Raw genomic sequence first — 15,108 nt, forward strand, 5'->3', positions numbered from 1 at the left:
TTTATTACTTTATAAATATAATTCTTATCTTTAATACAAATAAGTCAACGTATATTTTATACGCAATTTATATATTTTTGTTTTTTTAGCATTAGCAGCCCGAAAATGTCCCAGTGCTGGGATAAAGGCCTCCTCTTCCTTTGAGGAGAAGGTTTGGAGCATATTCCACCACGCTGCTCCAATGCGGGTTGGCGGAATACACATGTGGCAGAATTTCGTTGAAATTAGACACATGCAGGTTTCCTCACGATGTTTTCCTTCACCGCCGAGCACGAGATGAATTATAAACACAAATTAAGCACATGAAATTTCAGTGGTGCCTGCCTGGGTTTGAACCCGAAATCATCGGTTAAGATGCACGCGTTCTAGCCACTAAATATATATTATAATATTATTGGCATAACTAACTCGCTGATATAATGGCTAGCTTAGCGAGTGGCAGCTCCCGAGGTTCTGAATTCAAATCCCTCGTCGGGCCAGTACAATTTGGGGTTCTTTGGGTTTGTTCTGATTGTAAATTCCCAATAGCAGCCTGGAATTTGGAAATTGGCAGTATTTACACTCCCGTTCCTCGGAAAGCATATAAAACCGTAAATATCGCGGCTGAACTTATTGTGTGTCATTTCATCGTATTACAGGAAGAGGGAATAGAGAACGCACCTTTGTAGATTAGAGAATTAGATCTATTCAATAAAGAAAAATTACTATATTATACTATATTACTATACTATATTTTCAATGGTTTGTTGAAAATTTATTTAAAAAGTAGGGTAATCATAAATTCGAAAACGAGTGTTGTTTCTATAGCCACAATTTATGAAAAAAGTCATCGTTCCTGTGTCCTTTCGGTAGATCGATATATATGTAAGATATATAAGAATACAGATATTCCAATTAAAGAAAAAAATATGAGTATTTCATTTTTTTTTGATTGATTGATGAAATTGATTTTCATCAATCAATCAAAAAAATCTCCAACGGCCAAAGCTGAATGGAAATGTTTTATTAGTAAATAGTAACAGATTATTTAAAAAAAACTTTAACAAATGCTTTTTTTTTTAAAGCAAATGCAGTAGCGGCAATAAGCTAGCCCAGTATATTATTTTTCGTAGTGAAAAGTCAGCTTAGTTCGAACTAAGTGAATGCTAACGACCGTGAATGACAATACACGTGAAACGAATTAATTTTGAATAAGAATTTTATTATTTTACACTAATTTATACTTAGCGACTTTTATGTCGATCGATCGATGTTATATCGATCTTTAAAATATATAAGACTTTGATTTTTGTATTAAATAAATAGGTATATCGTGAAAACAAAAAAAATATTTTTTTTCAAATTATTTAAACATTAAATAGAATTAAAATTTTAGAAAAAGAATATTTATCGCCTCTAAGATTTAATTTATGTTTTGGAACATGAATTAAATCATTTAATAACGAATGTAGGTTTTTATACAAAAATCAATATAATTTAAATATTTAATTATAATATTTATGATTACCACGACATTTTTCAAAAATAAAACTTAACACGGTGTGTGTTAAGTACCTGACTATATTAAGTTAAGTAAAGACCAAAGAGTATGTATACAATCACTAATTTATAGTAGAAACTGTATTCATCTGCTTAGATGTCATGGAAGTATTATATACTACGTATAACTGGAAGGTTCACTGCAGGTTTAATGAAGAAATAAACTAAACCTTATTCCACGTGATTAAGGTCTACTTTCTTTTAAACTTTAAGAACGGTCTAGAGAAAGACCTACTTTTAAGGCGTGGTGTCTCTGTCGCACAGTTGCCAGTGTATAATTTTAATAGAGATAATAATTATTTAGCGGCAATTTTCTGGTAACACTTCCAGTTTACGATATAAACAAACATGGCGGTTCTTTTGTGATTCCGGAAAGTGCTGAGTATTTTATTTGTTTATTCATTTGTAATCTAAATCTCTTGTAAGTCCAATAATCTAATATAAAATGGTTCAAACTTGCATTGTGAACGGATGTAAAAAAGAGGCATATCCCGTTTGTGGGCTGTCCTTTCACAGGTAACGACATTTTGTTTTAAAATACTAGATAGGGTATCCATTAGATTTTAGGACATTATTCATATCTGTCTTATTCTGTGGATTTCAGATTTCCTAGTAATCAAGTTTTTAAAAAAAGGTGTACTGAGGTACTGAATATATCTGGAAAATTATCCAAATATGCAGTGGTATGCAGCTCACATTTTAAGGCTGAAGATTATATAACGGAAGCTAGAAAACAACTAAAACCTGAAGCAGTTCCTTCACTTTTGCCGAAAATTATCCCTAAGGAGTAAAAATTACATGTAAACACTGTGAAACCGCTTTATTAAGTGACAGGCCAAAAAATACAGAACACGACTATGTTCTTGATATAGATTCAAACTCCTCATTTACTTCATTTGTTAACAGAAGAGGCCTAAAATTTGTATCAAAATTTGCGTTTGAAGATTACTTCAAACGCAAATTTTGATACAAATTACTAAAACATATTAATGTTACACTGAAAAAAATTTTACAATAATGGTGTCGGATTCCTTGTAAAAGTAAAATTACTGTACTGGTCGTGCAAAATTTTTATAATAAATTAGAATCTTTATGCGATCCTCCACATCCAACTATTTCAATTGCTTGTGAAGATAGGCACGATATTGCACTTGTAAAATGTTTATTAAATAAATATTTAACTGATAGAATGACGACTTATGGCAAAAATAAGACCGTGAACTTATTGGGGAATCGCGCAACATTACGGCAGAAATTACATAAAACAATATTGTTTAGTAATATTTAAGTTTTCAGTGTAGTAAATAAATTGTTACGTATTTAACATGTTTTTATTTGCTTTATTTAGTCTACACAATACACATCAACTTGTAGCCCACTTCTGCTTGTTGGATATCACAAGTCCTCAAACTTGATGGTTTCTTGGATTTGCTGGTTTCCTCACGATGCTTTTCATTTTCTTCGTCATAAAGCTAGTGGCAATTTTTACTATGAAATTAATGATAGGTAATTTACTTATAGGGTCTTTCGAACACAGAACCTCTCACATGAGATGTGAATATTCTCAAAAAGTATCAGGAACTCTGAAATCATGGGTACAGTTTTAGAGAGAGACAGAACGCCTTAATAGTCATTCTCTCTCTGCTCGCGTTTGGTTGACAGTGAACCTTCCAGTTATACGTAGTATATATTACTTCCATGTTAGATGTGGATAAATTTCCATTTCTTATCATTTTTTTCTAGCATAGGTATTCCGTATTCAGCCCAATATTATATAATCTTATATAACATTTCAATTTGACTGAAAATGTATGTTTTGTAAAATTATTTACATCAAAAACACACAATCGTAACATCTCTCATATAGATTTATTCTATTGTGAATGGATGACCGTTTTCGAAAGTATAAGGAATATTGAATAATTGCATTATGAATTTTCAGACATATTTTATTAAATCTTCGGCGTCCATTGATTTTGATTGAAAAAAAATCTGTAAATATGTAGTAAAAAAAATATAAAACAATATCTTTTCAAATGGTATTCAGCAAGTAGCTTAGATAGGTACCATCCCCTACCCTCACTCGTGTCTCAAACTTATGTATATAGATAAGGATAACATTAGAATTCATTGAATTGCAAAATAAAGTTTAATGAAAGAAAATGGGAGAACTTTAGTTTTAGGGCCGTGTTGCACCAGTTATCACTGGTTCAGCACAGCGTTATGCTCTCATTCCAAAAAAACTAAACGGTTTTTAGGTCATATCAATTTTTCATGGATAATTTTATACAAAAATTAGTACTCCTACCTCTACAGTAGCAAATAATTAATAAACTCTATTTTTAAAAACCATTTATTACAAACTATCGAGAATTTCTTACAAATTATGAGAGAATTATCATTAAAAATAATTATGATATATTTATATAATATATACATCGTTAGAGAATAAAAAAATGATTTTATATGGTAAGAGGTTATGTGACTGCAGACATCGACTGAATGACGTGAAATTAGACTTGATTAATATAAATATTATGAAAGATGCTTTAAATTTGAGTAAGGCATTTTGATAATAAATGTTCATCTTAGAACACATGTTATTTTTACACAATCATGACTACCTACAGGCGTGTGACTTCACTCTACGTGGTGGTAAATAATAGTAGAGTCCAAACGCGAAAACGGCCATTACAGTCAGTGAGAATTAACTGCACTAGTCGTCCTCGCCATGCCGGCCTGCAAGATGCCTCTTCACGCCTCGTTTGACACCCAGGTTGTAAGAGGAGGGGAACACATGTGCTAGTAGAGAGTTCTATTTTATTTCGCAACTTTATCTAAAGAAATGCCACACTTCATACAAGCTTGAAATTTTAATGTATCAATAAATTTCAAGACGTCAATCAATAAATTGAATTATAAGCCTGGAACTCTGTATGCAGTCCAGAAACAAACTGTTTTCTTACAGAAAATTAAACACATAAACATATGATTTGCTCTAAATTCTATCTCTTCATCATCTGCTGACAACATCTCCACTTGCATCACTGAAAAGAAAATTTTGTGAAAAAATCATATCGTAGTCATAATTTCTAAAATGTGTCTACAATTTTTTGAGAATAAAAGACTAAAAGTATTCGCGTCACATAACTGTGCCGTTCTAAAATCAAAACAGGCAGTTAAAAGAGGCGGTGCCGTTATCGATCTACTCATTCCCGACGCTCCTTGTTAAATTTTCCGCGTTTCAATAAAATAAACTTAAATAAAATAGATAATAAATAAACAGATATAATCGAATTAGTATTTTTTTCTGCCTTTACTCTAAATCGTCTCACGCACACTAAGACAATTGTAAACACGAGCGTCACTACTAACGCACGCGGATAATAAAATTCAACATGGACGGGTGCGCCTTGGTGAGTAAATAGATCTATAAAATTGTCTAATAAGTTATACTCTACAACAACAAACTTTTAAATTAAATTTAAAAAGGTACCGATTTAAATTTAATTTAAAAGTTTTTTATTAAATCAAAACTAACATTAAGCTTATTTTTTTTTAATAAATAAAAAGCATTTTGGAATTATCGTTTCACAAAATTCAATTATTTTTTTGTTTATATTGTATAGGGTAAGCATTGAACATTTTATTTATTTGGCGTTTATTTAAATTGAAGAGTTAAGAGTTTCTTTCGCCGGTTCTGCTCAGGTCAGAGTACTTTCTTTTCCGAACCGGGGGTAGTGTTTAATTTGAGTCAACAAGTAAGCGTAATGCTTCTATATTGAATAAAGGAAGTTGGTTTGACTTCATAGTGCGATTTAAACACGTAATTTTTATTATTTATCAACTTTAAACAATAGTAAAGATCACCACTAAGTATTTGACAAATCCCGAAGTATCAAAAAGGATCATTTATTAAAAAATTGAAACGGACGAATGTATTCTAGGTGGAACGATAGTTTTTATTGACTCAAATGACTTCAACCAATCAAGGGAAACAAAATTAAACACTCAATAATTACTAAATATCATATATATTAACATAAATAAAAATATAGACTTTAAACAATATCTCGACAACAATACTGAGTCATTACATTTAAGTGCACTTTGTACCTAAATTAAATATATTTTAAATAAAAACTACAAAAGCTCAACTGGTATTAAATAAGAATGTATGGAGTAAAAGATCATTTGAACATAATTTTCATAACGTAACGTAAATAAGATCAAAACTCTGAAATCAGTTAAAACAATCGACTTTTGTTGGCATTAACTGATCTAAATACAATAATTAATTAGAGTAATTAATAAAAAGGACACATCAAAAATATATCAGCTTTTAGATCCGAATCGATTGTAAAATGTTGAATTGTCACGTATTACTTTCCGCGGTTCGATGCCACGAAATAGATAGTGTTGTTGGATACGATAGCGGCGAGGAAGGGGCGGTCCGCCACGAAGCTCGGCTCGGGGTTCTCGTCTATCATCGCGGAACATAACATGATGCCCATCGCTGCAATGCAAACACCTCGATCACGTACGAGCGATATCTTCGTCCAAAAAGGATCCAAATACGATACAGACAAAACATGGCATTCGAAAGCGACAAGCAAATCTAGTGCAGAAACATAGAGTAACTTAAAATTTTACAATGAAATAAGTACAAGTAATTAATTTGTTTACGAATTAACAATACTAAGAATCGATATTGATGTCGACAAGCTACATATACATAAAAATTTAAACGTAGTTAAGCCGCGGTTAAGTAGTATTTTAAATAGTTTTTAATAAATTCAAAATAGTAAAGATAATAATTCCGCGGTTAAATCGTCTAAATTTTTCTTACAAGTGTGCAACATTGACGCGTTCGCATGCGATGCGCTCTGACGTTCAGCGAAGCGGCGAGGGCGGCAACGGGTCCGCACGGGTCCGCACGGGTGTCTAGCGGGCGCGGTACACGCCCACGAACAGCTCAGTGCGGGCCTGCAGCAGCGCGAACGCGAAGGGGCGGTCGGCGACGAAGCGCGGCGCGGGCGGGCGCGCGCAGCGCAGCATCATCACCATGCCTGCACCACACGCACAGCTCGCTACAGCTCCGAGCGCGCGGGGGGCGGGCCGCGCGCGGGGCGGGGCACGAGCGCCGCCAGCACGGCCCGCCGCGCCAGCACGCACCAGAGCGCCGGCCGGTCCGCCCGCACGCCCACGCTCGACCGCAGCGAGCGCTTGGCGCGCGCCGAGCTCGCTGCCGCACGGCAACGCAACCACGTATACACACATTCCCGACCACACACACGCCGTGCCCGATGCCGTAAGCGTTTGTTTAGTACTGTATTATACTATATTAGCGTATGGAATATGGACCCGGATGATATGATATTATATAAAATTTATATCGGTATAAAAAATATTTTCTCAAAATTAGACTTATATAAACGAGAGTTAGTATTTGATGGTTTTTCTGAGGATGCTCCCAAATTAAAACAAAAAAATTACGTATTTATTTCGAATATAAATGATCAGCCCTTCGTAAAGAACGGAATAACGTAACAATCACGGCACAGCAGTATTATTACAGGATTTAAAGTGAATCAATTCTTACAACAGAAGCAGCCCAAGCATTTTTATCAATAAATAACACAAGTCGCTTAATCTTAAAATAGTAATTATATAGATTTGTATGAATGTTTTGGAAATAATTAATATACTATAATAGTAGAAAAACTATCTTTTAATTGTACAAAGGATGATATTTGTCGAAATGAATGTACTGTTATTTAATTTTTATAACAACTAAAAAAACGAACGTCTGCCTTCCACTTCAGGTTTCAGAAATATGGATAGTTTTTACGTATGAGTTCAACCCATGTAACTTTCAAATACCATTTATAATTTATTGAATATTTCATCCCACATTAACGAATTCAATTAGTACCAAAACTACAAAGATGATCATGATTATTTTTATTTCTATGATATGATTCCCAAAAAAAAATGTGTTTTAAAGTCATACCCGTAGCGGCTGCGGCTTCAGCGCCCTCCTCGTTGACTTCAATGAAGGCTTTTTGCACGGCCTTAGAAACGTACAATTGTTCTGGTTTGTTTAGAACCTTGGTGATACCAGAATTTTGACAGTTGAAGATAGCATTGATGCCGAGCTGAAATTATATAACATTTTGTTAGTTTTAAATGATATATATATAAATTAGGGTACTCCATGTATTACTCATTTGAAATGTTTATATCATGTTTGAATTGGAGCGTATGTACCGTCAGCAACACAAGGGTTTATGTGTTATACATACTTAAATTAGAATGAAAAAACTATACATTGGTATTTAAAAGAATTTATAATATTTATAGATTTATAAAAAAAAAGGTCACAATTTCTAAATATATTTTATGGCCTGATAACAATTAATATGTCTTTAATCACATAAAATTATCTAATCATATATCTATGTTTGGAACATTGAAACATATCTTTTTAGTTATAATTTCATTATCAAATTGATTGTGATAAGTCAAAAATGTGCTTTATCTTATAAAAAATGTCGAAAGGCGATTTATAAATATTAACACATATGCGAAACAAAATAATTACGTATTTCAATAATAATATAAAGGCATGTCGCGTGACTGCATCGACGAGGATTTTACAGACTGACGGCCAGCAGCCTGCCCGACATTGTTCCTCCTCGATAACATTAGTATTGGTATTAATATTGATGGTAATCTTGGTATTGATGGATATGCTTAACAAAAAGCCCTGTTCAGTTCTTACGACATTCAAGTAAATTTTAAAATAAAGCATATTTGAATCGTCAATATTTCAATTCTGCCACCATTTCGGAAAGCATCATCCATCGAGAAGAAACGGCAAGAAATTCTCACAGATACATTTTTGAGTAACTAGATAGACATGTACTAGTTGAAGTGCGGTACTCTATTCTACTCTACAAATAATAGGCACGGCTTTAAAACTTTACGTGCGAACGTATTACTGGATCGAGTAAAATGACTTGAGAAACTGATGAATGAGTGAGAAATTTCGAAAACAGTTTAAAAATTATTGTTAATTAAATTTATAAATTCCAATTAATTTTCCGACCAAAATCGTTTGAAAAATATTTTGACAGCAGTCTCCGTTTCAGCAGAGTTCCGGATAAATAGTTGAGCCGTAACTATTGATCTTTATATAATACGCATAGGTATGTCGTAATTATATTTAGAATGAAATCTGTCGTGATATTATAAATGCGAAATGAACTTCAGAGTCAAACCTAAATTGATGAAATTTGGTATGAAGCAAGCTAGAACCCTGAGGAAGGATACACACTTTAAGGACTCAAAGGAGTTTTTATACCTAAAACGGGATCAAGCCCTACAGCACGAGCGAAGCAATACAACTAGTATCCAAATAAAGATATCGTATTGGCATTTCACAAACCATCTGTGTTTGTTAAAGATGTTTAAAAATAATTAAATTATCATATTAAACAATTAATAACGAATATATGAGCTATAAGTGCGGGTATTTAATTATAAATGTCACTTTATTTAATACATTTGTAAGTTACAATGTAAGTTATGTCCACTTGTATAAGTTTGAGAATAGATTACCTTGGGCAGAAGAGTTGCTAGATCGATTTCCGTTTCGATCTTGAATTTAGGTATGGTGACTTGCACTTTAGTCTTGTACATCTTGTCCATTTCGGCGAGCAAGTCGTAGCCGCCGGCCAGCTTCGTCATCACGGCGTCGAGGCCCGTGATATCGCGGGGAAGGACTATGAGCATGCTGGCTTCGTCGCCCACGTAGGGTATTTGGAGAAGCTGGGAATTAGGTTTTATCATATATTTATTTCGTATTTATCTAAAATATGACACCCTTTTGAATATTGCATACGTAGACAGACGGGCAAATGCCACATGGGCGCTGTAAGAAATATTAAGCATTAATTTCCTCATCACCAATGCACCACACCCTTGGGAACTAACGTTTGGAATCTATTCTACCACGCAATTCAACTGTAGGTACTGAATACATATGTGCATATTAAACTTTACAATTTTAAAATCATTATCAGAACAAACAACAAAACATATATTATATACGTTGGTATTAAAGTACATCAACATCATGTGACCATAGCAGCAACTCTGTCGAAACGAAGCAATATAATAATAATAAATATGACAACAATAAAACCTAAATGTAATAATATATCGAATGGATATTGTACATAATTATATCTACAATGATAATATTATAAGTAACACAAATGTGCTGATTTTATATAAATTAATAGCTGTAAATTTTCTACTGTTGGTATAGGGTCTTATAGGGATACTCATTTAGCTAAATCATCCGACACGTACAGGTTTCCTCACGATAATTTCCTTATAATCCGGGTACAAGATGAAGTCTCTGCAGTTGTTCAAAGTCAAAATTCTACTAACAAATTTACACTATCGCAATCGAATCGAAACGCAACCGTTGCTTTTCAGCCGTTTTCCTATTCTACAAAAGCAGATTCAGTTTCGGTTATATAATAATCAGAATTGGTGCTCAATTACGACAAACTGAGGTAATCTTGTGGAAAATAATTAAATAAGAAGGGATATGGAATAAGAGGGAGTGAGGGATAAACAAGTTGAAATCGGATCGGAATAGAGTCGGGAACGTATCAATACCGTATAGTGTATATATGTATGTGTGTGTATATATAATGTTATAGCTTAATAGAATTGCCCTCCGAGTTTGAAACTGTAATCTTTGGTAAGATTCATTTGTTCAATAACTGGGTTTCAATCACCTCATACATATATTGATTATTATTAATCCATCTTTATTGTTTATTTTATTAGAAATAAGCAAACATTAATCTAACGTAGGTGCTATTGGATGAATTCCAGACCACTCTGTGTTTATACTTTGAATAGTATTTTTAGGCTTGTTAATATTTTTAAACACATACTATAGCCGTGGCGATTAGCTAATCATACTTTAGTCTGAATGTTCATTGGTCAATTTCAGTCGATGACGCAATAGACGACCAATGAACAGTCAGTATTTAGTCTGATTACTAAATCTGACTTTGTACATTTCAGAAACAGGCGAAAAATTAGTAAAGCTTTAAAACACATTTCTTAAACAAAATGATCATTTTCATAATTTATTTTCATTGATTGAAACTTAACTAGCCTATTATATGACACAGATAAAAAGGCTTTAAATAATAAAATCGCTCCGTGTTTGTCTATTACGATAAAAACTGTAGGAGGTTATAATAACACACTTTTAAGCGAAAAAAATAAAAACAGTTCTAAACATTATTACTGATGTTACCGATGGGCGGCATTACGTCCTAAAGACCAGTCTCTGCCAGACGGCTGTTTGGGTCAGAGGAAATGGTCTAGTAAGGTGAAGCGGTAAGGTATTAAAGACGTTGAGGCCAATTACAGCCACAGCGGCCTTACTCAATGGAGATTAGACAGTTATCTGGTGTTACAGGCGATGTTAGAACCTGTGAATGACGTGCGCACACACTTCATGCGCAGGCGCACTTTTCGTTCTCCCACTTTTCTAATGGGAAGGGATCGTAATTCGACACGAGACGACGGAGACTTCAGGATCAAGCGCATGACTAACGAATTTACGTACTTTCCATGGCACGGGCAATTAGTATTGACAGCTAACAATAAACTCCACATAGCTAAGAATTTCTTAAGAGTAAACTCTCTTAAACTCAATAACTACTGACCAAGGATTTGAATCAAAGAGTAGGAGAAGTAACTAGCGACTGACTGAGGCGTACGAGTTACTTGCACATATTATAGTGACACGCAGAGCATACCATTCTAAAAAGAAACAATACAAATTCTTTAAAAAAAGTAATTTTACCTGAGCGTTTAGTTCTGAGCTCTCCCCGTAGAGGTAGTCATCTTCTTTATACATCATAGGAACATCTACAGTATTTTTATCATCGACGTAGAACGGTTGCTGGATGGTGTTAGCTGGGTCGAATTGCTTCTTCCAGGTTCCCTACAAATACGATCGATTATTTTTAGAATTCAAATATTCCTTTGTTTACACAAACTATTCATATCTTATATATTAACAGCGTAAACCGATTTCCCCAGTGATCGTGGGTCGATAGCTGCACATAAAAAATCGATTTTGGTCTCATTTTGAAGAGCTCCAGCCCTCTTTATTTTATTCTGCGCAGAAAAATAAAGAGGATTCTTAATTGCAATTTAGTAAATTTATTAGAATTTATTTTAGAGAGCGGAAAACTTGCTGCCCGGTTAGGGAGCGGTACTCCGGCTGAATGAGGAAATAAAAATATGAAAACCGTAAACAAAATTAAAGTAAATTGTTATTGACAAACTCCAATTCTAAATGAACTATTTGACATCAAAAATTTCATTTAAAAGAGGTTTCATCATTTTAGCGCCGATTGTAGATGAATAACTTACAGTTTGACAATGAAACGAAATCAAAACAAAACCTTTCATAGGTCTCGAAATTCCGAAAAAAAAAACTTTTGAATAAACGGGCGACGCACTAGTATTTAGTACGCATTTATTGCAGACGGTATTTACTTATTATCATCTGTTCAAATTGGCAAATATTTAATACGTCTCCACTATCACGGTTCACGGTGAATCACTGTTGCGAACCTAATTTTAAGTTTAATCATGTAAAATGATGTCAAGCATGCTTCTCGCAAAACTAAGAGCCTCTGCAATAAATTTCAATTTGTATCCCTCTCGAAAAGCAAAATTTAGCCTTATATTATAGCCTTATAAGCCTTCCATAGTGAAAAGCTTAGTAGCTTAAGTGACTTGTGATATCCGAGTTTAATTCACAAACTTTATAATATTAGTGTTGATTTTTAAATATTTCTAGGGGATTAAATGATAATTTTATCTTAACATGTTAAGCTAAGATATGATTTTAAATGTTTTCACTTTAAAAGCGACAATTGCATTAACCTCTTATCAAATTGTTGAGAGAATCTTTGACTTTGGCCTTCGATAATTTATCAAAAAAGCAAATACAATTCATTTTATTTTTATTTTTGAGAAATCGACATAAAAAAATACAAAGACAAAACAGTTCGATAACTTATTTTGTTTTATAGCATTTGACGAGGTCTAGTACCACTAGAACAGTATGCTAAAAACATCTAATTATGTATTCTTAAAATTTTCAATGACTATTTTTTGACCACAGTGAATAATTTTTTTTTTTTAAATAACATTCTCTCCATGGTATTTGGATTTTAATATATGAACGAAATGAACTGAAGTAAAACCACAGCCTAAATATTGGCATATAACAAACAATTTTTCACTTTAAGCAAATATTATTCCTATAATACATTTGATGGGTAAGTATGAGTTCAAATGTAGATGTTAAATAAATATTTGCGAACACTAGATAAATAATATTTTTATAATTTACCTTAAAGTAGATAGCGTTTAAGAGCACAAGTCTTGTGTCTTCATTGAGGCTGTCTTCAGAAAGAAGTTTCTTTATTTTTTCATTTGTCTGTTTCTCAACCTGTTAATTAAAGAATATTATTTGAATAAATATAGTATATGTATAAAGTATATGTTTATACAAAAACATTAATCAATTCAAACTTGACCAGACACAGTCACAGCGCTCAGACCACATGTGGAATATAATAATTTGATAGGGAGTATAAATAACTCAGACACTCAAGTTTTTTACAGAAAAACCCAATGTGTTATAAATATTATTATTATTATTATTAACCCAGCATGGCGATTAAATAAAGGACCTCGGAAGCTTCATAAGCCACCAACCAGATTAAGAAGACAATCAATAATATTCAACAATAAACAAATTTTGTAGCTAATGTATTGAAGTATTTGAATGAATCAATTCAAAAAGCACAAATTCAATCTTAATCAGTAAAAAGTCATATAAATATAATAATTCTATAATGAAATGTTGAATCATCCATGTTTTAAACATTTCATTACAATGTTAAAGTTAATACCTCTACATATTCCTTGATTTGCTAATGTCTGCAATATTATGCAGTAGAAAAAAATCTTATCTATCTTAATTTATAAAACAACACTTTTCCAACATCCAATAACTTTACCGTCATTCTTAACACAATTTTTTCACGAATTCATTCTAACATAAATTATTCAAGACCTCGATCAATAATATCATGTAAATGCAATGTCAAAGTTGTTTCTTTGTCTCTTGTGATTGACATGAGCTATGGATATAATTCTCACCCATTTGTTAATAAGATCAGCAGCAGCTGCACCATCACTGAAGTCGACTTTTTCGAGACCAGCATCGAATATCTTGACAGCATCATCCTTTAATTTCTCATCCAAATCATAATCACCGTCTTTTATGTAGACTTTATTTGCAACATTGAGGGTCACACCTTTAATAGATTTCAATTTTGCTGATAGCGAAGAAAATGAAGAACGAATCTATAACAACCAAATTGAAATGATGTAAATAATAATGAAAAAAAATTATGACTAATGTAGTGTGATGAATAATGAATACATTTCACGATAAAAATTGCCTATCTTATAATTAAATATTACTAAATCTTAACATGAGTTTTCTAAGTGCAATAAAAACCAAATTATTATTACTGATATATTCACATGAAAGTTATATATAATACAAATAGTACTTACATCGTCATCTCCAGGAATACCTAGAGATGTGAGTAATTCAGAGTGAGCGGGCTCACTTGTTCCCAAAGTCAATAGAGCTAACACAAACTCTGCTGAAAGAGGTGAGGATACAACACTTGTAGTCTTATCTAGTTCCTGAAATAAATATGATAATTAATTTTCAATTAAAATATTTCAAATTATATATTATTTGTATATTGATAACAATAAGATAACTAATGTATTATTGAAGTTTTTTAAAAAAAGGTTGAATATTAATTTTCAACTATATTTATATTCAAAATTTAATTGTATTTGAAAGCTACTTACATTGCAGAACTTCACAGAAAACTGGGCTATTGATGAAGTGAGTGCTTTGGAATCCATGTTTGCAGAATATACTGTTTTCACTCCCAAAACTAGAGCTAAAAACCGAAAAATCACTAAATAATTTCGGAAAGTATAACTTTAAAAGCGATGTTAGCGTGTTCGTACCGCTTGGCGTACTAATCGGTAATACAATGTCTGTAGACACTAGGCAGCGACAATGATGTCATCGAATAGCCCACCCACTAAATAAAACATTAATATAATACAAACGAATATCGAAACCCAGCGATGTACCCATTTAATGCATGATTCACAATTCGGTAAAGTTTCAAGGTTACTTAAACAAAAAAAATTAGTAATATAAAAAATAATTACTGAGAAGAAATGTTTTTCTGATCCACATCAACGTTTGTAGCTTATTATTATCAAAGCCAATTCTTATTTTAACAATAATTCATTAATTTAAAAGATAAAAGTTGACCAATCCTGTGTTATTTATTTTATCTTATCGATTTTGATTTAGTTTTCGAAATAAACTTAATTCTTACTAGG

At 32.6% G+C, this 15,108-nt stretch overlaps 1 protein-coding gene across 5 annotated transcripts; it reads right to left on the minus strand.

Moving 5' to 3' along the window:
• Nucleotides 1-5,554: 5,554 nt before the first annotated feature.
• On the minus strand, nt 5,555-15,108 carry LOC125071032 (antichymotrypsin-2-like). 5 transcript variants are annotated; one of them, XR_007119902.1, is made up of 10 exons: nt 14,932-15,106; nt 14,557-14,651; nt 14,248-14,382; nt 13,825-14,031; nt 13,010-13,108; nt 11,444-11,584; nt 9,163-9,372; nt 7,553-7,697; nt 6,389-6,608; nt 5,950-6,055 (listed from the first exon to the last, which is right to left on the minus strand). XR_007119902.1 is itself a non-coding variant. In XM_047681105.1 (9 exons), exons 1-9 carry the CDS (start codon nt 14,957-14,959, stop codon nt 6,484-6,486), a joined length of 1,185 nt encoding a protein of 394 aa, XP_047537061.1. In that variant the 5' UTR covers nt 14,960-15,106; the 3' UTR covers nt 5,555-6,483. The 5 variants fall into 5 exon arrangements, 4 of the variants coding, with proteins under 4 accessions (XP_047537061.1, XP_047537054.1, XP_047537045.1 ...); XM_047681105.1 differs by having other exon boundaries at nt 5,555-6,608; XM_047681098.1 differs by lacking the exon at nt 6,389-6,608 and having other exon boundaries at nt 5,555-6,055; nt 14,932-15,105.

The sequence above is a fragment of the Vanessa atalanta genome, chromosome 2 (assembly GCF_905147765.1).
Source record: "Vanessa atalanta chromosome 2, ilVanAtal1.2, whole genome shotgun sequence".
In the NCBI taxonomy this organism is placed as follows: domain Eukaryota; kingdom Metazoa; phylum Arthropoda; class Insecta; order Lepidoptera; family Nymphalidae; genus Vanessa; species Vanessa atalanta.